The sequence below is a fragment of the Thunnus albacares genome, chromosome 4, assembly GCF_914725855.1.
Source record: "Thunnus albacares chromosome 4, fThuAlb1.1, whole genome shotgun sequence".
Lineage (NCBI taxonomy): Eukaryota > Metazoa > Chordata > Actinopteri > Scombriformes > Scombridae > Thunnus > Thunnus albacares.
In genome coordinates, this window is record NC_058109.1 from 12,592,729 (window position 1) to 12,615,367 (window position 22,639).

General features: G+C 39.4%; 2 protein-coding genes across 3 annotated transcripts in view; both read right to left on the minus strand.

The window, feature by feature from the left end:
* cers5 (ceramide synthase 5) overlaps nt 1-17,515 on the minus strand; it is a 28,961-nt gene extending 11,446 nt beyond the window's left edge. Inside the window, exons 1-2 of one of the 2 annotated variants that reach the window (XM_044349209.1) lie at nt 16,191-17,515; nt 51-156 (exon numbers count right to left, since the gene is read on the minus strand). In XM_044349209.1, the coding sequence (XP_044205144.1) occupies nt 51-156; nt 16,191-16,294 (210 nt within the window). In that variant the 5' untranslated portion in view covers nt 16,295-17,515. Of the gene's footprint in view, nt 1-50; nt 157-14,129; nt 14,475-16,190 lie in introns of those variants that run through there. The other variant, XM_044349208.1, reaches the window with a different exon arrangement.
* Nucleotides 17,516-17,616: 101 nt separating this feature from the next.
* Nucleotides 17,617-22,459, minus strand: LOC122980836 (glycerol-3-phosphate dehydrogenase [NAD(+)], cytoplasmic-like). Its single transcript, XM_044349210.1, has 8 exons — nt 22,353-22,459; nt 21,049-21,226; nt 20,790-20,930; nt 20,535-20,673; nt 20,079-20,191; nt 19,239-19,475; nt 19,026-19,132; nt 17,617-18,259 (listed from the first exon to the last, which is right to left on the minus strand). Exons 1-8 carry the CDS (start codon nt 22,397-22,399, stop codon nt 18,163-18,165), a joined length of 1,059 nt encoding a protein of 352 aa, XP_044205145.1. The 5' UTR covers nt 22,400-22,459; the 3' UTR covers nt 17,617-18,162.
* Nucleotides 22,460-22,639: the final 180 nt, after the last annotated feature.

Consider the following 22,639-nt stretch of genomic DNA (forward strand, 5'->3'; position numbering starts at 1 on the left):
ATATAAATGCTTCTTAATAAAAATAAATTGTCAAAAAAAGGAGATCAAACCTTTGTGATGGATGTAAACACTTTCTCCAGCACTGCATTGGGCTGAGCTCTTCGTCCAACACCTGGCTGAATGTGGAGGCTCCGGGCGCAGGCGCTGGCAATAAATCTGCGTCAGAAGTGAAGAAGTCAGAGATGAAGGGTCAGTTCACAGCTCCTACAGGATCTATTTGTTCAGTGGTTTAAACAGCATTCGATCAGTGATCAGATAGTAAACCTAACCAGCGTCGTTCAAAATTCAAAAACTGCTGCTTATGATCACTTATGTCATAATTCAGCAATGTGGATACGTTTTAAAGGGATGGTTAACACTGTTTGACATAAGGTGTTCTTCATCTGGGAATCCTGTGACACCAGACAAAATGAGCAGCACTTTCTTTGTTGTAGGCGAGTGTCTTACTATGTAAAACGCCCTACTGCACTACAACTACTACTATGTACCACAGTGAGGTACACTACAGCCCAGTAACATCACACTAGAGTTTTGCCAACAAGCCCGAGCCTGATGGTTCCTGAAAAGTACAGGTTGTTCTGTTGTGAGCAGTTTCGGTGTTAGGTCGAGATTGGTTGTTTACAAATTCATTTTATATTAAAAAAAAATGTAAAAAAATCTCCTTCTCTGTCTGTCTGTGTCAGTTGTGTGCCAATGTGCCCTGAGAGAGAGACAGTGTGGTCAATGTGTTGCATTAGCTTAACACGCTAATGGCAAAAAAAACTTGCTGAAGGGAAGCTACTGAAAGTCCCCAGTGATTCTGGGATGCCTTCTTCATTATGGGAACATTATGACCTCGTATGACCTCTGTGCCTGTGGTTCTGTTCTGGATTATGACTGAACTGTCACGTTCAGCTGGGAAAGAAGCTTTATGTTTGGCATAAACATTCATTGCACCGAATTTAGTGAAAGTTGAAGCTGTGCTGTGACTTACAGGTAAGACAAATGGTTCATAGTTTCAGATGCTCACAATTTGTTGCCACCTGTAAACATGTCCAAAGAATGGCTTATTAGCCGTTATAAGCCATTTGTGTTTTACACTGGTAGACTGCTGTGAATTATTCTTTGTAGGCTTACTATATATTAAGCTTTACTCATCCAAAGAAGGCATAATTCCTTAATTTTAGGAAGGAATAGCTCAGACATAGATTCAGAGTGGTAGTAGCCTATAAGATACAGGTACAGGCAGGGTTTAGGTCTCAAGTTCACTCCTGTGGGCTGAAACAATGCACCTTTGTGCAATGACCTTCAATATAGTACTAAGTCACAGAGAAGCAAGATAAGAGAATTAATTAGCAGAAAGAAAATTAATTTTTGATATTATGTTGAGGGTTTTGTATGTTGTGTTGTGGCCTCAGACGGTTGTGTTTTATGGTCCCGTAAGCTGCAGCTCAGTTTTGTCTGACCACTTCCCAGGTGGCCAGACATCTCTGTACACATGACTGCCAGACTGCACTTAATGCTTTGATATTGCTACCGGTGAGGTTAAATACTGTTTTGTCGCCGAGAACAAAAAGGCCCAATCAATCATTTACAAGAGTACACAGAACCTCCGGTAGAACCACATTCCTGTGGTCTTTACCTGTGATATCTAGATTTGTGAAAATGAACACGGCATTCCCAAAACCTTCTTTTATCATCAAGAAATGTGGAGCTCCACTAAATTGGACTTCACAGACTCAACAGTCAGCTTTCTCTGGTTCAGGCTTGGTGCTGCTACGATAAAATAAAGCTCATTTGGACACAAGTAGTTCTGAGTCCATAAGGTCAATGTCAGATTTGTTTCTGCAAGGCAGCTTTGGTACGTTGCTGATTCAGAGCCAGTTATTTACACTTCAACAGGGCTAAGAAAATAATCTAACTAATAAGCTATTTACACTTATATACACAAGACTATGACAATAAACTAAATAAATACATGAAATCCACTTTTTTCTATTACTTTCCATGACTGTCATCATGCTTCAAAATTCACACCAACAAAAAAAGTGTGTGATATTCTTTTACATTTGTTACCTATAAAAAAGCATTACATAATACTGCACTCCTACTGACTACAGTCTAATGCAATCAAACTGTATGAAAACAAGGTGTAAAAGTGCATTCCAGTGGTCCTCTGGAAATCACCCAGTTCCCTCAAATTCCAACAATATTCCAGAAATTTCCCAACCTGCCCTGTTACATAAGTAATATTACAACTCTGTGAGGCTACATTGGAAGTTGCAGTTTGCAGTGAACTGTCGACCTTTTCGGTGGGTCATACTAGTAATTATCAAGGGGAATGCAAAAAATGTCGCCTTTTAGTGTTTAGAGAGTAAAGAGAGTACTACTTAAAGTAAAGTGTAGACTAGCACAGGGCTGCAAATAATTATTTTCATTCATTATTTGATTAATCTGCTTACTTTTTTGCAGGTTTTGTCTATGAAGTGTCAAAAAATAGTGAAAAAATTCTCATCACAACTTCACAGCAGTCCACGGTGAGGTTGATATACAGTTTACAATGACAAGACTGAAAAAAGCAGAAAAACCTCATATTTGAGATTCTGTAACCAAAGGATGATTTGTTTCTTTCTAGTTTTGTTTGAATTATGATTGAAACGATTAGGAAGTGGATATAAAATAATATCCAGATTATACAAAAGTCTCCAGGACTCTTTAAGGGCAAACACTCAACATGTTAAAAATAAATGGGAAAGAGAGGGAGGAATGGTAATATGGGGAAATATATGTAAATCACTATGCAGAACTACATATTTGCACTGTTGGAGGTAACTTGGGTGGAAAAATGTCATGAGATTTTTCATCACTCCCATCCAGAAGAGATATCAAGGTGCTGTAATGAACTGCTGGAGGCTTTGTGGAGCAAATGTAGGCAACCATTATCACTTATTTTGGGACTGCCCAAAAAAACCACACCCTACTGGCGGGAAATTCATGAATGCTTGGAAACAGTATTTCAAATCATTTTTCCATTTGATGCTCTGACAATGTATATGGGTACTATAATACAGAATATCCAGACAAAGGCAGATAAATACCTAATGAGAATATTACTTATTGGAGGGAAAAAAGCTTCGATTCGGAAGTGGTTGCAACCAGATGCTCCATCACTAGAAGATTGGTTAAAAATTATTTATGAAATTTACATAATGCAAATGCAAATGGAAAAATTTAGGGGAATGTGGTTAAAATGGATTAAGTACATGTGCTCACGGAGACCTGACGTGATTTAATGGAAACTGCCATCTCCAATGGACTACTGCAGAGACTGTGATATAAGGAGAGGATTTCCATGGATTTATGAGTGTGTGTGACATTGTTTGTACAAATGTTCATAGTTAGTTACTTAAAGTAAAATGAAAAGGAGAGTAACAGAAGGAAGACAAGTTTTATTTTAACAAGGTTAATGCAGTATATTGTTTTTATTGTTTGTTTGTTTTGTCTAGTTATTTCTATATTAATATGTATTTATGTAAATGAGATTTATGTACTCAAATGTCTTACAAACCAGGACTGTGAATGACCTCCCTAATAAAAATAAAATTAAAAAAAAAAAAAGAAAAATGATTTATCGATTATCAAAATAGTTTTAGACAATTATTTCTCTGTCTTTCTACAAATCGATTAATCGACAAATTGTTTCAACTCTAAACTCGTGTGAAGGACAAGTGAGTCAAAGAGTGGTGGAGAAAAAACACCCAGCTACAGTTTGAAATGTCATGATATTACTGCATGTTGTCACACAGCACTCAGATTACAGCACAGCAGCTGAAGTAATTTTCTGTCTAAAGCCTAAAATAAACACATATGTGCAGTTTACACCTATTATTGAACCTAAATGTCAGTTTTGCCATGAATTCGTCCTTTAACATTCATCCTGTGACGACAGTTTTGCCAAGCAGACCTTGCATTACTAACTTATAAACTGACTGTCTATCTAAAGAACAAATACAAGTGAAAACACTGCTTTGAATTCCTAGTTGCACATGATATGATTTTCTAATTTACAAGAAATTTTCACAAGAGTGGATCACAGACAGGATGATCACACTTCACACAAACACTATAATCTCATGCCTTTGATGTCTTGGGTTTTTCCCTTCATATTCACAAACCTCCAAAAATAGATAAAGTTAATAAACTTAATGGTCTTTCGTTGGCTTATAAAATTCTCAGTCAACTAGTAGTCACAGGATTTCTTCAACTACTAATTAAGTTTTATTTAATTGAAAAATTTGTCAAATTGTGTCTTCAGTCACTTTGCAGAGGAATGTAGTGATGAAGATGTGTCTCTTAATATCTGGTGTTTTGGGTTTTTTTTTATTTGTGAATACTGTTACTGATGGCAGAGATGTGACTATCATTTTCCATTATTGACTAATAGCTCATTTCTGATAAAAATTACCACTATAAAACAATTAGTTGAGTGGTCGGAAGCTCCAAATAGCAGTTATGGGGAACAATGACATATCTAAACTTCAACACTCTGATATCATGTATCCTCAGTGCCTACAAACCTTATCAGTCTGTGCCACATTAGCTTTTAGCCTCATATCCTGACACAATCAGGTTCCTCAGGTATTGGTTCGGACATACTAAACCAGCACTGAACCGTAGCAAAATCCTCCATATGATGAAACCTCCATTGTTTCAGTGGTGTACAAGGAAAGAGGGAAACTGACACTCACTGCTGAACAGCCTCCATTATGTTCCATTATGAGCAAAGTAGGAAAAAAAAACTTGAAAAACAAAAAGCACTGCCTTTAGTCTGATTAAAACCACACACACACACACACACACACACACACATTTTAGCTTCCTTGTTCTTCATTGTCTCCAAGAACCAGCTTTACCTCTCAGCGCTCAACTAGCCTTCAACTCAAATGAGTAATGACTAAGTATGTGGATCAGAAAGGCAGGGTTATATAACTTTCAATCCGACCAAACTAGCAAATAGCCTAGATTTAATCTATATAGAGGAAGTATAAAGAAGACTCATTCTAACCCTGCAGGTGATTATATACTTATATAAAAGACTCCTAACAGTTCTTAAAGTGATCTGTGAAGAGCAGTTTCACTTCACATACTGAATTAATTTTATTTTGAAAGTAAATTGGCCCAAAACTGTGGTGGGCATGATGTCTATGTGGCACTGAGATACAAATGAACAAAACAAAGAAGCTCGACTGGATAGATCGGTTTCATGCATCATGATGTTAAACATTGCCCAAGGCAATCCACTCATGAGCATAAAACACTTTCAACAAGCAAAGCCGGCATGCAGCAATCAATGTTTGGCACCTTAGATCGCCTAAAAGCGGCTTGTAAGTCTGATTCAAGCTGAATTTACTCAGGCTCTGAGTGCCTGCATTGGCTCTCTAACAATCTCTCTCTATTAAACTGTTATCCAATCACATGGGCGAGCCAAACGATGAGCTGCTGTGGCACAGATACAGGCAAGAGTTTCGGTTCTCTTGAAAGCACAAGGCTTTTCACATTTACAACAAACAGGAGGATGAATTGACGAAAATAGCTCACGCAAGCCTGAGCCTGCAGTGCTAACCGGCAGCTAGCAGAAACAGGAGGGAGGAAAGCGAGGGATGTAATCTATTTATGTCAAACGTCAAAACATCCCTGTTCCTCCTCAGAACCAAGACAATTCCAACATACACAGAGCCCGTTACCAAGAGACAGGTTCAGTGTGGTCCATATATATGGGCGGTAGTAGCCCTGATGACTGTGAAGGAAGGGACAGCAAACTACATACAACCTTGACACTGGGAGAAGTCCCAGAGGCTAAACTGACGCACAGTCACGGCTCTATTCATAGCGCAGTACTGGACATAATTGTGGCCTTCATTTGTGTTTTGAAAACAGAACTGACAGTTAGGTGGAAGAAACGTAACTTTAGGAAGAGACAATGCCAGATTATGTGGGCAATAAACAGAACTCTGAACAAGGAGGATGTTTAATGTATCACATCAACATTTTGTTCACAATGTCTCTCTTCCTTAAAGGTTTTTGATGGACAGAAATGATGGTTGTTCACATGGCAACAGTCAAAGCGGGTAACAATGGATTATGAGGCAACTCTTGCTACTCATAATTTCATGCACATCTCACTTTGCAGTCTTAAAAAGGGAAACTTCAGGATTTTTCAACCTTGACCCTATTTTCTCATCATTTTGTGTCTTAAGTGACTAATGGGGACAACAATTGTCCCTGTGGCAAAAACAAGCACTTTTAGTGGATGTTCTTTGACTGGGCGCAATTGCCCCAAAGGATTACATTGCAGCCCGTTTCATGGCTGAAGCACTCTCACTCAGTACTGAACCAATTTCAAAGATTGTTGTCCCCATTAGTCATTTAGACACAAAATGAAGGGAAAATAGGGTCCAGGTCAAAAAATCTCGAGGTTTCCCTTTAACACCACTCAACCCATGACACGGCTTAGAAGGGCCTAGGCCTGCAAACAGCCTGGCTGCTCCCATCTACAAAGTCACTGCCAACAGCAAAGCAATGATTAGGATCAAACAAGAAGAAACTGGTCTAGAAGAAGGGGGGGGGGGCTTGGATTGAGGACAGCCTTCACATTAGGTAGTGAGAGGAACGGGTGCAACAGGTAGAAGAGGAATCCTGCAGTGAGCTTCATAATAAGATGTCAAAATGCTGCCTTTCAAGAGCAAAGGTTAATGTTTTTGAAGGCAGAGGTTGGTAAGATGTTACACATTCAAAAGCTACATTCAGAAAGGTGATCATGTTTGTTAATCTCTAGTCTCTGTGGCAGCATTCAACATTGTTGATCATCACATTTTACTCAGTCGACTCACCAATCATGTCAGCAGCTTGATGCTTGAGTGGTTCAAGGTCTACCTCTGACTGGCATTTTTCGTTGAACTTGGTAGCGTCATTTCTTCATCTATGAAACTTCCTTACGGTGTACCTCAAGGGTCGATTCTGGGCCCTATTCTTTTCTCAATGTAGATGGGTTCCCTTGGTCCCATAATTACTAGGCACAACATATTGTATCATTTTTCTCCCAATTCCTCGATTAGCTGTTTGGTCTAAAAAATGTTAGGAGGTAGCAAAAAATGACTGACATTTTCTGGAGTCAAAGGAGACATCTTCACTTGTCTTGTTCTGTCTAACCAACAGTCCAAAACGTAAAGATATTCAGCTTATTATCATGTATGACAAAGAAAAGTATTAAATCATCACATTTTAGAAACTGAAACCAGCAATTTATAATTAAGTCTAATTGTGACCTGCCAAGGGACTGCAGATGAAAATTAGCTGTAAGCTAACTCTGGTAGAGTACATCAAATGGTAACATTTATGTTCAATACTGTACATGGTCCCTTACAAATAAAATAAATAGCCTAAATAAAATCAACACATTTTTTGGCACTTTGACTTAAAATATGACTACAACAGCTAAGCAATGATTAAGATCAAACAAACAAGAAGAAACTGGTCTAGAAGAAGAGGGGGCGGGAGGGTGAGGTTGGATTGAGGACAGCCTTCTCATTAGGCAGCAAGAGGAACTGGTGCAACAGGTAGAAGAGGAATCCTGCAGTGAACTTCAAAATGAGTCTTCAAAATGCTGCGTTTCAAGAACAAAGGCAAATATTTTTGAAGGCAGAGGTTGGTAAGATGTTACACATTCAAAAGCTGCATTCAGTAAGGTAATCATGTTTGTTAATCTCTAGTCGCCATGGCTGCATTCATCACTGTTAATCATCACATTTTACTCAGTCGACTCACTAACCATGTCAGCAGCTTGACACTTGAATTGCTCAAGTTCTACCTCCATGACCACGTAGCCGAGCAAGCTGCCATAACCTGTGAGGTAAAGTAGTTTTCCACCAATCATACAATCTAAAGGCGTATCCAGCCAGACTCCATTCATAATTCCCAGGTTTAAGGGGACTCGGCTGTAGGCCAACTTTGTTTCTTGTCACAACAAGATTTAAAGTGTTTTCCGTGTTCATCAGGTACTGCTGCTCCATTCAGCCTACACATAATCAGACCATCATATCTTGATTTTCACACACAAAAAATAGGCTCTAATACGGCGTAGACCACATACCGCACTGTTGAGCCACCCTAAATCACCGCAGGGGAAATTCCTTCACTGCGACAGCCCTAACTGCTTCCAGAATAAAGTCATTCAAAGCATTAAAAGAATCGGCAACAAGCTACATCTCTGACCTGCTAAGCCCACATGTGCAAGATGTACACTTAGGTTCAACAGAAAAAGCCCTTCTCTAGAAGTCTAGACTTGCAACCAACGATGACCGTGCAACTGTGGAATGCATTACCATTAACAATACGCACAGCTACTTCTTTATTTTTGACACCTAAAACCACATCTTTTTCAACTTTTTTGTACAACTTTATATCTTCTGGTGAATATTGTATTTTATTTAATATTTTTGTGTCATTTATCTACTTTTACTTTTTACTGTATTATTTTATTGCTGTCTCTCATGACCTTTGTTAAAAGGCAGGTATACTATTTTCATTCTTTTTGAGGTTTTTATATCATTCTGTAGCTTCCCAGTAGTGATCCATATGTATTCAAAATCGGAAATTCAAATTTTGGTCAAAGTACGTATGTTTTGGTGTCAAAATGCTATTTTCCCAAACTCTTCTAAAAACTTTTTCCCACATGACCTGACATAGGTTTCTGCACAATGTTGCTACATATAAACTGATATAAACCCCCTAGCCTGCCTAGCCAGTAGCCACAGAGATGGACTGAGCATTCACTGTTGCTGCTGCTCTGCTAAACGTGCTAACAGACACACAGATGGAGCACTCACTGTTGCTGCTGCTCTGCTAAACGTGCTAACAGACAAACAGACACACACAGACGGAGCACTCACTGTTGCTGCTGCTCTGCTAAATGTGCTAACAGACACAGACGGAGCACTCACTGTTGCTGCTACTCTGCTAAACGTGCTAACAGACACACACAGACGGAGCACTCTCTGTTGCTGCTGCTCTGCTAAACGTGCTAACAGACACACAGATGGAGCACTCACTGTTGCTGCTGCTCTGCTAAACGTGCTAACAGACAAACAGACACACACAGACGGAGCACTCACTGTTGCTGCTGCTCTGCTAAATGTGCTAACAGACACAGACGGAGCACTCACTGTTGCTGCTACTCTGCTAAACGTGCTAACAGACAAACAGACACACACAGACGGAGCACTCACTGTTGCTGCTGCTCTGCTAAAAGTGCTAACAGACACACAGATGGAGCACTCACTGCTGCTGCTGCTGCTCAAAGTTTAAAAAATAAATTCTGAGCCCTCCTCCCACCAGTAAACGACTCCAGATCAGAGCAGAATCCAGTGCGACTCGCGGGTGTTAGGCTATTTGTCTTGAAGTGCCGGCCCTGCTCCCGGCTCTCTCCTCCAGAGCTCCCACTACTCAGCAGCTGTCTGTCCCTCCGCTCCATCCAGTGCATTTATAAACATTTCACACACAGACTCAGCGCTGTGACATCGTTCGTAGTATATCTGGACAATTTTTCATGCTCTAACATACAGGCGCGAGTATGTTAGGAAGACACTGTCAGTGAACTCTGTGTGTGTGTGGGAAAGGGGGGGGGGCATCAGTGCTCTGGCTCTAACCCACGTCACTGCTTTTTGCTAACGACTGAGTGGGCGTTTCCTTTCGAAAAACCCAGAGAGGAACGCAGGTAGAGTCATCCTTTAAAACACACACTTTAACACTTTGTAACTGGCTTAAAAAAAAAGCGATAAGATAAAACAGTCAGCATGACACACATACTTTACTTTCTAAGCAGGGTGTACAACAACTAGAATAAGACCGTGAAGTCAAACCCAGTTTGTGGCAGGATGTAAGATAGGACACTCACATCAAACTCAACCTCAAGCGTGAGCGATTCTGTGAATGCCCGAAAATGAAACTCTATGTGTGAACATAGCGTGTGACATTAAGTCCACTGTGTGTATGCTAAACAGCACAGCCAGTGTTTGCGTTCTGCAGAAAGAAAAGTAGGAACTCAAGCTATGGTATGATTTTTTTTTTCCTCCTGATGAATATATGAATGAGCCAGTCAGAGTGTCCGGTAGTAACAAAAGTAAACACTCTCTGATAACATCACCTGATGTCAAATTGAGGAGGGAGAGACAGTCAGCTTTGGCACCTGAGATGGTGGTTCAATGCTGTGTGCATCTTATCCAACGCCTCAGCAACTTTCCTTAGACACCTCCAATATCTGATCACTCCTTGTTTACTGCCACTTGCCCATGTCTGAATTAAAGTCTGGCGCTGTGCTTGTAAGCTGGCCCTGTAGGTGTCAAGTCTAGAAACCATGCCTGTGCAACAAAAGGCCAAATCCATCTGCATACATAATTCAGATTTACAGGATTATTCAGGTCAATTTCTCCTACGCGCAATGTTGAGAAGCCAACCCAGTTGCCTCTGTGTAGAACAATAGAAGTGTAGTTCCTGACATATCTTTCTGTTTGTTGTCAGACAACTATAGAAAGCCATTTTATTAAAAGGTCACAGTGGCTATAAGTAATTCCTCAGCTCTTAGCATTATGTGACCCTTGATCAAATGACTTTTTATAGCCAGGAAGTAGTCAGACAACATGAAACACAGAAGTATGTCAATGGCAACACCAATTTTGTGTTACACACTGTATTGAAACACAGAATTAACAGTTAAAAATGTTGTCAGCTGTGAGGGCAGAGTTATACTGAAAGTAGACGTACATTACACAACAAACCTTCTATTTATTTTAAGCAGCTATACTTGCAGCAAATACTATCAGAAATTAGGAGTGAGCGAGATGGATAAAATCTTCTGTCACTGTATGTGTAATTTCATATTGCTGAATCACTATGTATCGAGATATAGTGCATTTTTTTGAAAATTCATTGACAAGCCCGTCATAGATAAAATTAGAGCTACAACGATTAGTCAATTAATCAGTCAATTGACAGAAATCGAATCTCCTTATTATTACACTTGTACAACTATTTAGATAAGCAATTAATTTATATACTTTTTTAAAAAAAGACTAAAATTTTCTGGTTCCAGCTTCTTAAATGTGAAGATTTTCTAGTTTCTTTAGTCTTCTATGATAGTAAACTGAACTGATTGATTTGAGGATGTGACCTTGGGCAGCAGGAATCTTTTTAGGAGAAATTTGGGAAAAAAATTTTGGGAAAATTTTTCATCATTTTCTGACATTTTATAGACCAAACAACTAATTGATTAATCGAGAAAATAATCAACAGAATAATTGTTAATGAAAATAATCATTAGTTGCAGCCTGAGATAAAATACACAAATGATAAAGTCTGTTTCCTGCTAATACAATGAATTTAATACCTGAAATCAAGGTACATTAATTACACTGATGCAAAGAATATTGTGAATACAATAATGTCAGTAAGCTATTTTTAGGCCTGATACCATCAGAGACATTAAAGGGATGAAAAACTCTGACATATTTCCATTGTCTCACGGTATATATTGTCATATTTCCCAGCTCTTACTGAAATTGTCCACTTTGCTTTACCTTATCTCATATCGCGAATATTTCTCCTTATACTGAAGCCCTACACCTGACCTCGAACTGGCTTCAACACTGTGCAAACAAGAACGTATAGTAATTGTTTCACAAATCAGTGAAAGAATGAATGAAACTAGGGCTGGGCAATATATATATATATATATATATATATATATATATATATATATATATATATATCAATATTGTGATATGAGACTAGATATTGTCTTAGATTTTGGATATTATAATACAGAGATATTGTCTTTTCTTGGTTTTAAAGGCTGCATTACGGTACAGTGATGTAATTTTCTGAACTTACCAGACTGCTGAAGCTGTTCTATTATTTGCCTTTACCCACTTAGTCATTATATCCACATTACTGATGAGTATTTACCAAAAATCTCATTGTTTAAATATTTTGTGAAAGCACCAATAGTCATCCCTACAATATTATTGCAATATCAACATCGAGGTATTTGGTTGGAAATAACTCTAAATGAAACCATTGAAAAGAACAGTCAATAGCCATTTTTTAAGGGCTGTGTCTGTTATGTTTATATGCTCTTCTCTAATGCCTTTATATTAAAGCTGCACGAACAGACTTCCTTCGTCAGGATCTAGAAGCTGGAAACAGATTAAAATTATAGAAAGGAAAACCTCCATCAACACGTCAAGAAACAAAAAAATAAACCATCTGCATAAAGCACAGTGTTGACACCAGTAAAGCCACTGCATCGGGTCATTTAGTACACTTGTCAGTTTCAATGAAGTGGATTTGGTTTTCCTGTCACCACTGTCAGTGTCACAATATCCAGGTCTTCCAACAAGAGTCTTTCTACAAATGAGAAAACTGGTATCTTTTCTTTAATGCTTGGTGTCCTTGAGCTGGACCTCATGGGTTTGTAAAATCTGAACCACCAACCATCACCTCTTGCCTTCCCAGACAGGCTAAACTTCACACCGAGAAACATGTTTTTAGGGAGCAATTGTGGCATCTTGTGAGGGACCGGGATTTACTGGTGGGACCACCACACCTCTCCCTGTCCGCAAAGCAAGCTGACCCATCTACAATCACCTACACTTTAGATGTTTATCCAACACGCAATACCATCAGGGAGGTGTCTGATTGTCCCACATTCATTCTGTAGCATGTCAATAACCCCAAACATACAGCCAGAGTCATAAAGAACTAAAAATATGGTCACACCAAATATTAATTTCATTTAGGTTTCTTCTGTTTACTGAATTTTGTATGAAGTTAACTGATAGGCTAAATAAAAAACTATTAATAGCATTGTTTTTGAAAGCATCCTCATTTTTCTTTTTGTGCCTCCAGTGTTTGCACAGTTCTGTACATGTACCATAAAGTTGCCTAACACTGCTTTTTTTTTCTTATCAGTATAGTAGTGAGCTTGGAGATGCCTTATCTTCATTTGAAGAGGAGGGTAAGGCCTGTAATAAGATAACTTGACCACATCAAATATGCAACAATAGTCAAATGAATGATGAAAACCCATTGCTCCGGTTTGCCAAAGCAAAATGCCTCCGGGACATCTTCATTTGGTTGTGTGGCAAGGCCTGCAGCTGGCCGACATCCAAGTGTGTACCAAGCAAGGTTGTGTGTGTGAGAGTGTGTGATGTTGAATGCTGTATAATCACATTAACGCCTCCACTTTTGCAGCCTAAACAAATAACTTAAAACAATTGATTCACAATTCAAGTCGGTCTTAAAACAACAGTCAGGCACTAAAATGACTGTAACATTGAAAGATATCTGTTTGATTTGATTCATTTGGACAATTGGAGCTTCATATTAGCTTCAGATAAACTTTTAATATATTTTTGCACAGAGGGAGGCTTGTGGATTTTGTCCCCCATCACTTACATTTTAAGTTCATTATGAATGGATCTCTTAATGGTCAGTATGAATGGGAGGAATAATTACAGGAAGAAAAAAAAAAAACTACTTTAATTTGAAATTTGGGCATCTAACTTTTGTTTTGAGACAAACTTGAAAAACTGTGAACCTGTCCTTTAACATTTTCACAGGACTGGATGGACAACCTGCTCAAGAGTGACAGGAAGAGTCAGAGCAGCAGGTTGCTGGCAGGGCAGCCATGCATGCATCAGTGAAGGCCAGCTAAAGACACACAAGCAGGCTGCTTACCAACCAAGTCTGGAGTTACACAAACATCTATAGCAAAAATAATGGCTGGTTCATAACAGTGATGCATTCACTTTAGTGTTAACCTCACAGATGATTGTGTTAATGATTATTTCTAACTTCTCTTTACACTTATTGAAGTTGGAAAATTACTGTTAATAAGGAAGTAGTTTAACAAGAAGACAGTTTGTGAACTCTTGTACTATCACACAGTTAAAAGATACTGATGTTCCTCCCACAGCTAACAACCCATCATCCTACTGCTGTGGGGGAAAAAGGGAAAAAAAACGTCTATTAAAAGTAACGGAGGGAGTTTCCCGTCATTTACGAGAAAACATCCGACATGAGCGGCAAATACGAACCTCTCAAAGAATATCCTCACAGCGAAAATTCCCAGAGCCAGCGGCAAGGCATTGAGCAAGTGTCCAGCTTTAGGGTACTCCACCCCGGGTGCTGGATCTGCCAGATCCGCCCAGGTTACGTTGTGCGGCAGCCAGAAGCGCTCGTTCCAAAACCAGGCTGAGAGAGCAGCCATGTTCCCGGTGTCTCTGTCCCCGGCCGGTCACTACAAATCCGTTTCTTATCCGAAAGAAATAACGTGTGAAACTTGTTGAACGCCTCTCCGGCCCCTGAGTAACCGTATGATGACTTGCCACCCTCAACTTTACCGCACGAGCGTCACGGAACACGATGGCAACTACACTTCCTGTTGAGATTTTCAAAATTATATTCTTCTTTTGGTAAATAGCAGATTGGCTCAACCAGAGGGAAGAAGTCCCGCGAGATTAGGGTTAAAGGTTAGGGTTAGGGTTAGGTTAAAGGTGCAGTGTGTAGAATTTAGTGGCCTCTAAACAGGAAATGGAATATAATGTTAATAAGTATGTTTTAATTAGTGTATAGTCACCTGAAAATAAGAATTGTTGCATCTTTGTTAGAATGAGCCCTTTTTATCTACAAAGGGAGCGGGTCTTCTTCTATGGAGGCCGCCATGTTAAGGACTGTCGTTAAGCTAACAGTGAGAATGGATTTGGATTGTGCGGCGCAGCAGCAGCAGGACACCGCCAGGGAGCGGCTGGAGAGAGAAGCAACCAGAGAAACAACCAGGAGAGTTAGCTTGTTTGTCATTGTTGCTAATGATATCAGACTGGTTAAGCAGCAGCCGCAAAGTTCTGTTAACTGACAAACAAGATGACCAACAGCTACAAATGGACATTATGACATGAATACTTCATCTCCATGAAAGAAAGAAGAAGACATCAGATAACGTGAGTCAGATACAGCTTCTCTCTCTCTGTCTCTTTGGTCGCTAATTTCATCTCTGAAAGTTAAATGTCTCTCTTTGTGGCTGTTGTGTGAATTTATCTCCTTAACAAGAATGCAGCAGAGATCATATAATGTGTTGTGGGTAGTTTGCTTGTTGAAGTTACAGTGAGCGGTCTGGACTGGATTTGGAATTGATCCCGTTTTTAATTGAGTGGTTGTTCAGTCACCTGTTGATGTTGTGTGATTAGTGAATGAGTGTGCAGGAGGTCTGGCTGCTGGCTCGTGAGAATTTCCACAGTTCGTTTTTAAGCTGAATCTATATTGAGTAATAAGCTTAAAGTAACTAGAATAATAAGTGTTAACATGTCAGCTTTGTAGACTATATTTTATATGTTGTGCATATAAGAGTGTGTAAGTCATGTATTTGATACAGGCATTAATACTCTCTGATGTGAACCTACACTTTTAGATCTGTGAATGTTTTTAGTGTTCAATCTTTCTAGTATTCAGCACTGATCTGAACCTGTATCACATTATAAACTTTGTGGTACTTTATATATTTCCGTATACTAAGAAAATACATAGGAAACATTTGTAAATCATGTGATATGTTGTCTATTTCTGATGAGAACATAAATCTGTTGTAACAATAGAACAATACTATAAATTTAAATTTTGCTTTGTTGGTAAAATGACACATTCTGAACCACTGCACAGCTAAAATGAGCACTTCTTTGTTTAGAAACAATATGTTTATGCTATGTCTTCATCATTCAGGGGTTTTTGTTTTTGAAAGCAAATTGTTTTATGGCATATAAAATTGCCCCCAAGCTCTCTGATTTCATCAGGTGGGACAATGATGTAGTTTGATGCAGTTTGTTGTAAGATTCCATGTTGGTTTTCCTCCTGCCCTCCCCAATTTTTTGAGTCACCAACCGCCACTGATACAGACGTCCTGCAAGATATATATAGATGTCCTGCAGGATATACAGATGTGTTGTAGGACAGTAAACTTTCCTGTAGGACTTCTGAAGTTTAACGCATTGTCCAACACCTGAATAGTAGCTGAGTAGCTAAGAGTTAGCAGTGTTGAGCCTTGACTCTTTATTATGAAGGTGAAACAGCCCAGCTTCCTATAGTTTATGGCTTCCACCGGCTACCTTGACACATCTTGGCTGCCGCCCTGAGGTGAGGACTGGAATTGAGGAAGTGGGGCGGGTCCTTCTCCCTTGTTGAAGGGATGGGTACAATACACGCATGGCATCCATCTCCCGGCTCTCTTCCTGTTGGAGCCACACTGCGGTCAGGTACTTTAAGGGTCGAGCTTTGGGGTTACAACTTTGTGAAATATTACAGTTTCCGCTCAGTAATCCGATAGGATAGGATCCGGATAGGTTATCTGAAAAGGTGACACGAAAGGTAGATAGAGATAACGAGAGTGAGGCACTCGTGATTGATGCTATAGCACAGCCAAGTGGCCTCTGAATGTATTACAACTACATATTGTCAAGCAATATTAGGTAACATCTTGACCTATTCAAGCATAGGATTGATTACATGTTATTTCTCTAAGGGTCCAGACATACATTTCCCACTGCTGACAATCACTTAAATATTTTTAATTGCTCATTTAAGAATAGTTAACACTGCTGATATATAGCACTATATCATGATTTGATAGCACCACAGTGGTACAGTAGTTCAAAAAGGGACATCCCTCCTTCTACGTTGTTCAGCAGTGATGAGGCAGCTGCAGTGCTGTCCGCTGTCTAATTATAGATGGACATTTGCCCCTTTGGAGAACGTTATTATTAGAAATCTCACAGGGCAGTTGACTCAATAACTATGCAAAGGATTTCAGTGAGGGAATCCAATTTTAATTAGTGGCAAATTATGCAACTTCACGGTTCACTACATAACTGAGCAACAGAGCTGATAAAAATGAAAAATAAACACAATTCAGGGGGGAGTCAAAAGGTGTGTATGTAGGCCCATTTGTAAATCTAGAGGGAGAGGCTTGTTGCTCAAGAGGGTTTTAGAGATGATAATACTGGCAGGGTATGCTTACTTTCCTTTCACTGGCGGAGGAAATAGGCTACCATATCCCCTTGTCTTTCACAGAGGCTCTAGTTGGCACTTTTGTCCACAGGGAATGAGCATTGAAGGGATACACTGACATATGGTGACGGACAGATGGCTGTTCATAAATGCACTGGTTTCCTGCATATCAACAGAATCCAAAAAGAGAGTGCATCTCCAGGGATATTTACAAATGAATCAGCAGAATGCATAAAAACTTGTGAATTAAGTGGGTTTAAAAACACCAGAAAAGATTCTGCAAATATGAATCCATCCTGTGAGCGAGGCAGGAGCTGCACTTAAAGAAAGGTTGAAGTGGACACTCTAGAAAATGGTAAAGGTGAAGAGTTTAGAGTAGCAGTCTAACTGAGCTCAGGTCATGTTACAGTGAGGCCAGCGGGTGTATGTGTGTGAGTGTATCTGAAGGGATCCCTAAGGCATCGTCAGGATCATGACCGTTCAAGAGATCACCAGATTCAAAGAGAAAACATTAAACATGAGCACAGACCCAGTTCCACAATTTATTCCAAAATAAATCTTGTCAAGTAATCGGTTACATCTTACGAAGTCCAGAATAAATACATCACAGTGGGAGTCATAACTGTAGTGTGTTCAGTGCTTTGTTTAAAATGGGAAAACATGTCAGTAAAAAGGCAAGTTAAGGCACTTTTACCTAAGAAATCAGGTACTGTGACATTTCATATCAACATTTTGTTCGGGGTATGTGTTTTGTGTAAGGCAGAGTTATTCAGATTTTAAATAATTTTTAAGACTTGGAGGATTTATGCAACAATTTGTGACACATATGTTTATAAAAGAAAAGAAAGCTGAGAACAGGAGTTATGTAATGTAATAACAGTGTGTCAACACAGCAGCTCAGATAGATGGAGGGCAACTCTGCGTGTGCTCCATTTTCTCTCTTTTTCTCTGCTTGAGACTCAGGAGTCGGGATCAGGCACAACCTGCCCCCCCTTATAATCAACTGGGTTTATCTAGTGGTTCAAGTGTAAAAGTCTTTCCCAACATCCATCCATCAAACCTGGAGTCAGTGCTTTACATGTGCTCTGGGTGGTTCTGCAAACAATTGATGAACTCTTTGACTGGGTGGTTGTTGAAGCAGATCTGATAAACAGCAGTGAAAAGAGGAAACCTGGAGAGAGATGGAAGAATGGTTTAAGAATGATTGAAATGATTAAAGGAATAGTTTGGCGTTTATCTGATTTCTTGCCAAGAGCTAGATGAGAAAATCAATACCACTCTAATGTTTGTATGCTAAAGAGGAAGCTACAGCTAGAAGCCAGTTAGCTTAGCTTAGCACAAAGACTGACAGCATGGGGAAACAGCTAGCCTGAATCTGTCTGATGGTAACAAAATCTGCCTACCAGCATCTAAAGCTCACTACTTCCAGTAACTTCCTGGCGTCTCTACTGGTTCCCTGGCAACCTCATAATGACAAGCAAGTCATTGCTCCCAGCCAAGAAATAGTCCCGCACATAACCTCCAATAAAACCACAACTTGTCATTTTTACACTTTGTTTTTTTGTACGGATTAAACGAACAAGATATCCCATGTTAATTAGTGCGCTTTAGAGGTGCTGGTAGGTGGATTTTGTTGCTTTTGGACAGAGCCAGGCTAGCTGCTTCCCACTGCTCCCAGTCTTTGTGCTAAGCTAAGCTAACCAGCTGCTTGCTGTGGTATCAATGTTGTCGTCCAACTATTCCTTTAAATACCATGTACATTTTTGCATAAGTTAATGTGAACTCAATCAGATCTCTTCTAAAGATAACAGTAAAATCCTGATTCAAATGCTCAGATGTTTATCAAATGTATGAGCAGTTGTAGAAATGATTGGTATCCATTCACAAGCTATCTTGTGACAAAGAAATCCTCTTAATAAAACATGAAACAGACTCACTTTTCCACCATCTTTTTCTGTTTCAAAATGTCGTGGACCTCAGATGCAGTCGCTGGACCTTGAAGCTTCTGACCGTTCAGCAGCTCATTTTCTAACTGCTCAATGGTCTAAACAGAAAGACGTTTGATATTCTTTTATTATGTTGTTCATAAAGAGAAGTGAGAGATATTATTAAGGTGAAACACAGAAGCAGAGAAAAGCTGTTCCTCATACTTTGCCTGTTTTGGCGAAAGCTTCTCCAATCTTGCGGTTGCGTCCGCCGTAGCAGGTTGTGATGAGGTCAGCAACGCCGCAGCTCTCCAGGAACGTGGCGGGGGAGACAGGGCAGTTTGTGCAGAAGACCTTGGCGAAGGCAATCATCTCCATCAGGCCGAGACGAATCACTGCTGCCTTGGTGTTGTCGCCGAATCCCAGGCCATCACAGAAACCTGCTCCCACTGCTACAATGTTCTGCAGTAACAGTGAAGGATAAATGCTGCTGTGAGTTCACTGCACTTTTTCACAGGTTATGTTCTAATGCACATAAATAATGTAACTGTTAAGATGAAGAAGTAATAGCCTTGAAGGATTTTCTTTTAATAGATCATCTTCATATCATTTCTAACAACTATTATCTATTTCATATCTTTTTACTTTTTTTATACACACTTATTAAATAATATTTCTATATAATAAAAGTCCCAAATGATAAAAAGGAGATTATTGATGAGATTATTTGCAACATTTAGAGTTGAAGATTTTTTCAACCAATATTACAAAATGCACCCTGAAGAGGAACAGACGCAACTCTTAAAACATATCATTTAAAAGTTTCCACTGGAAATGTTTTGGGTTAATTAGCCTGTTAGCATTTTAAAAATATGTCTGAATGACTGTACATATCTATGCTAACACTGAATTTAAAGTTAAAAATATTAATCTAATGAAAGACGATCTATGTAAATATGTGAGCATCTTTTTCACCTTTACAACTTTTTTTTATGTGTTTTTAAATTGTACCATAATGTATTTTTAAGCAACGTTCAAAGGATTGTGAATATCAAGAAGATCTACCTTGAGCGCACCGCAGATCTCCACAACATCAGACTCTGGTACCACAGTCACACGGAAGTTGGTGGTCTGCATCAGCTCCTTCAGTATGGGCCCATGTGCTTTATCTTTGCAGCCTATGTCCAGAAAAAAAAAATCATTATCAGTCTCCACAGTGCAGCACTGAAGAAACTGATACTGTATCAGACATTGATTAACTTCCAGATATAATTCAGTCATGGTGTGAACTGCAGATGTTACAGATGTTCCTCCTCAACCACAACTGGAGCCTCACTGAAAATTGCTTTGTACATCCAGTTTGGAGAAAATTAATGTGTTGTTAATGTCTATATTTTAATAGATGATTTTCTTCTGTAAGCATTGTATTGTGATTCTATATTTCACTGTGACCTACTTTAGTAAGAGCTATTTTCAAAAAGGTAAATTGAAGTCATTAAAGAATTAAACTTATTGCCATACCAATGGTCGTCTCACAGAACTTCTCCTCAGCGACCTCGTTGGCGATGTTGGCTCCCATGAGGACCGTCATGGTGATTCCCAGCTTCCCTCGGATGACTTCAGAGATCAGCTTCAGACCCTCGGGACTGGCATCGACACCCTGGAGCAGACACAAAACTCTCAAAATCAAACAGTCCACGTTCCCCGGTGTGTTGTAAGGAGGAGATCTTCCAGAGAGGACAGGAAACTTTGTGTTTCATCATCAAAAGTCGCTACCTTGATAAGAGACATCCCTACGACGTCCTTCTTGATGTGGTCTTTGATGGTGTCACACACTCTGAGAATGAACTGGTGAGGGACCACAAAGATCAGGATGTCAGCGCCCTTCACAGACTCAGCCAAGTCTGGAACAGCCACCTGATGAAGAGAGAGGAAGTACAGCCAGACTTCAATCATATGACAACACACCAGAGAATATACAACAAATTTGGTGTTTCTGTCTGTTGTTGAAGAGGGTTTTTTTTTTTGTGCTTACCACATTGGGGGGCAGCTTGTGACCAGGCAGATATTTCACATTTTCGTGGTCTGTGTTGATGATTTCTGTGAGTTTACGGCCGTTCACCGTCTCTTCAAACACCCACATGTTCACCTTTGTGTCAAACTTGTCATGTTTGGCTGCGTTGGCACCCACAATTTTGGCAATGGCAGAGCCCCTGTAGACATGGAGACATGAACTTATTGTTCCCCAAAAAAAGGTTAACTGTATATTTTAATATAAACTATACTGTAAATGGATTTATACTGGGCTTTGGGAGTTTCTCAGTTCTAATGTGGTGCTAAAGTGATATTGGAAGAAAGAATTATCAAAAGAATAGACAAGTCATTAATTCTCTGATATTACTCTGGCTGATACTGACCTTTTATTTATATGGAAGGAAATATTCTCAGGGAAATGCAACAAAATATAACATTTTTAATATATAAACATGGATTTTAATTAATTAATATAATATTATAATATAATCTATTTATTATAGTTCGTTTTTAAAGAATTTAAATACAGTAATGCATCTCAAAGTTTCTGTTCTCATGAGCAGCTGACATTTGGATCTCCATTAGTCTGGGTTGTAGTGGAGAAATTTGGTGTCAAATGACTTAAAAAGTTTTTTTCGGATGCTTTTCTAGAAAAGAATACCACTACAGGTGAAACATAGATACCAGCTGATCGTTGTTTGGATATAAGGATCGTCCCATTTAAAGACGGGCTATTGAATATCCAAATAACATGGGCTGAGAGCCAAGAAATCCTAATTTAAGAATCATATGTCAGTGTGGAAGTTTGGGCACCTATTGGTGAGACTTTTGTCCTGCCACAACTAATTTAAATGTCACGCTGGCTGAGAGACATCAACACTACATGACTGATGAGTCAGCACAAATTCTGCTGAATAATAAAAGGGCAGCAGCAGTTTCTTTAATAAAGGTCTTGGGAGTGTTGAGGCATTAAAGGTCATCATATTCTCAGAGAGTCAGTGTCAGTCTCAGAAGACCCCCCACTCTGCAAAGTCCTGTAAAACAGCTGAACTTTATGAATAATTTACAAGGGCGACTTTATCCTTCTATCCACCAAGTTTGGCGCGTTTTAGGCAGCATTCAGAAATAAAAACAAACTTAAAACTGCGTGTGGCAGCATATCCAGGGCGCAGAAATACCACACGCAGATATGGTGACTATTGCGCACCACTCACCCCCTTTAACAGCATGACTAAAACTCCACATTGAAAGGCATCTTTAAGTTACCCACAGTTACTTTAACTCCTCCAACAATCCTGCACTCACCAGTTACCAGAGCCAATGACACAGACTTTCTTCGGCGCTGCCATCATGTGTTTGACCTTCCAGACGGAGCTGCTGCCGGTGCGACGACAGACTGAAGCGGGACAAAAAGGTATTTATACCAGACACGCAGCCGAGGCTCAGACACTCCCTCTCCTGTTGGTTGGTCTGCTCTGTCAGGCACAGGATTCTCTCTCTCTATCCAATAATAATCATCTTTATTTGCATGAACATTATAGCCGGAGCTGAATTACAAATGGATGAAAATTAGATTTTCTAAGGAAAACTTT

Coding starts and splice junctions, on each gene's coding strand:
- LOC122980836 (XM_044349210.1), bottom strand. CDS start 22,399: ATGATGGCAGCGCCGAAGAAAGTCTGTGTCATTGGCTCTGGTAACTG. Junction 20,192..20,534: donor GTTCTGTGAGACGACCATTG/GTATGGCAATAA, acceptor TTCTGGACATAG/GCTGCAAAGATAAAGCACAT. Junction 19,476..20,078: donor AGATCTGCGGTGCGCTCAAG/GTAGATCTTCTT, acceptor CTGTTACTGCAG/AACATTGTAGCAGTGGGAGC.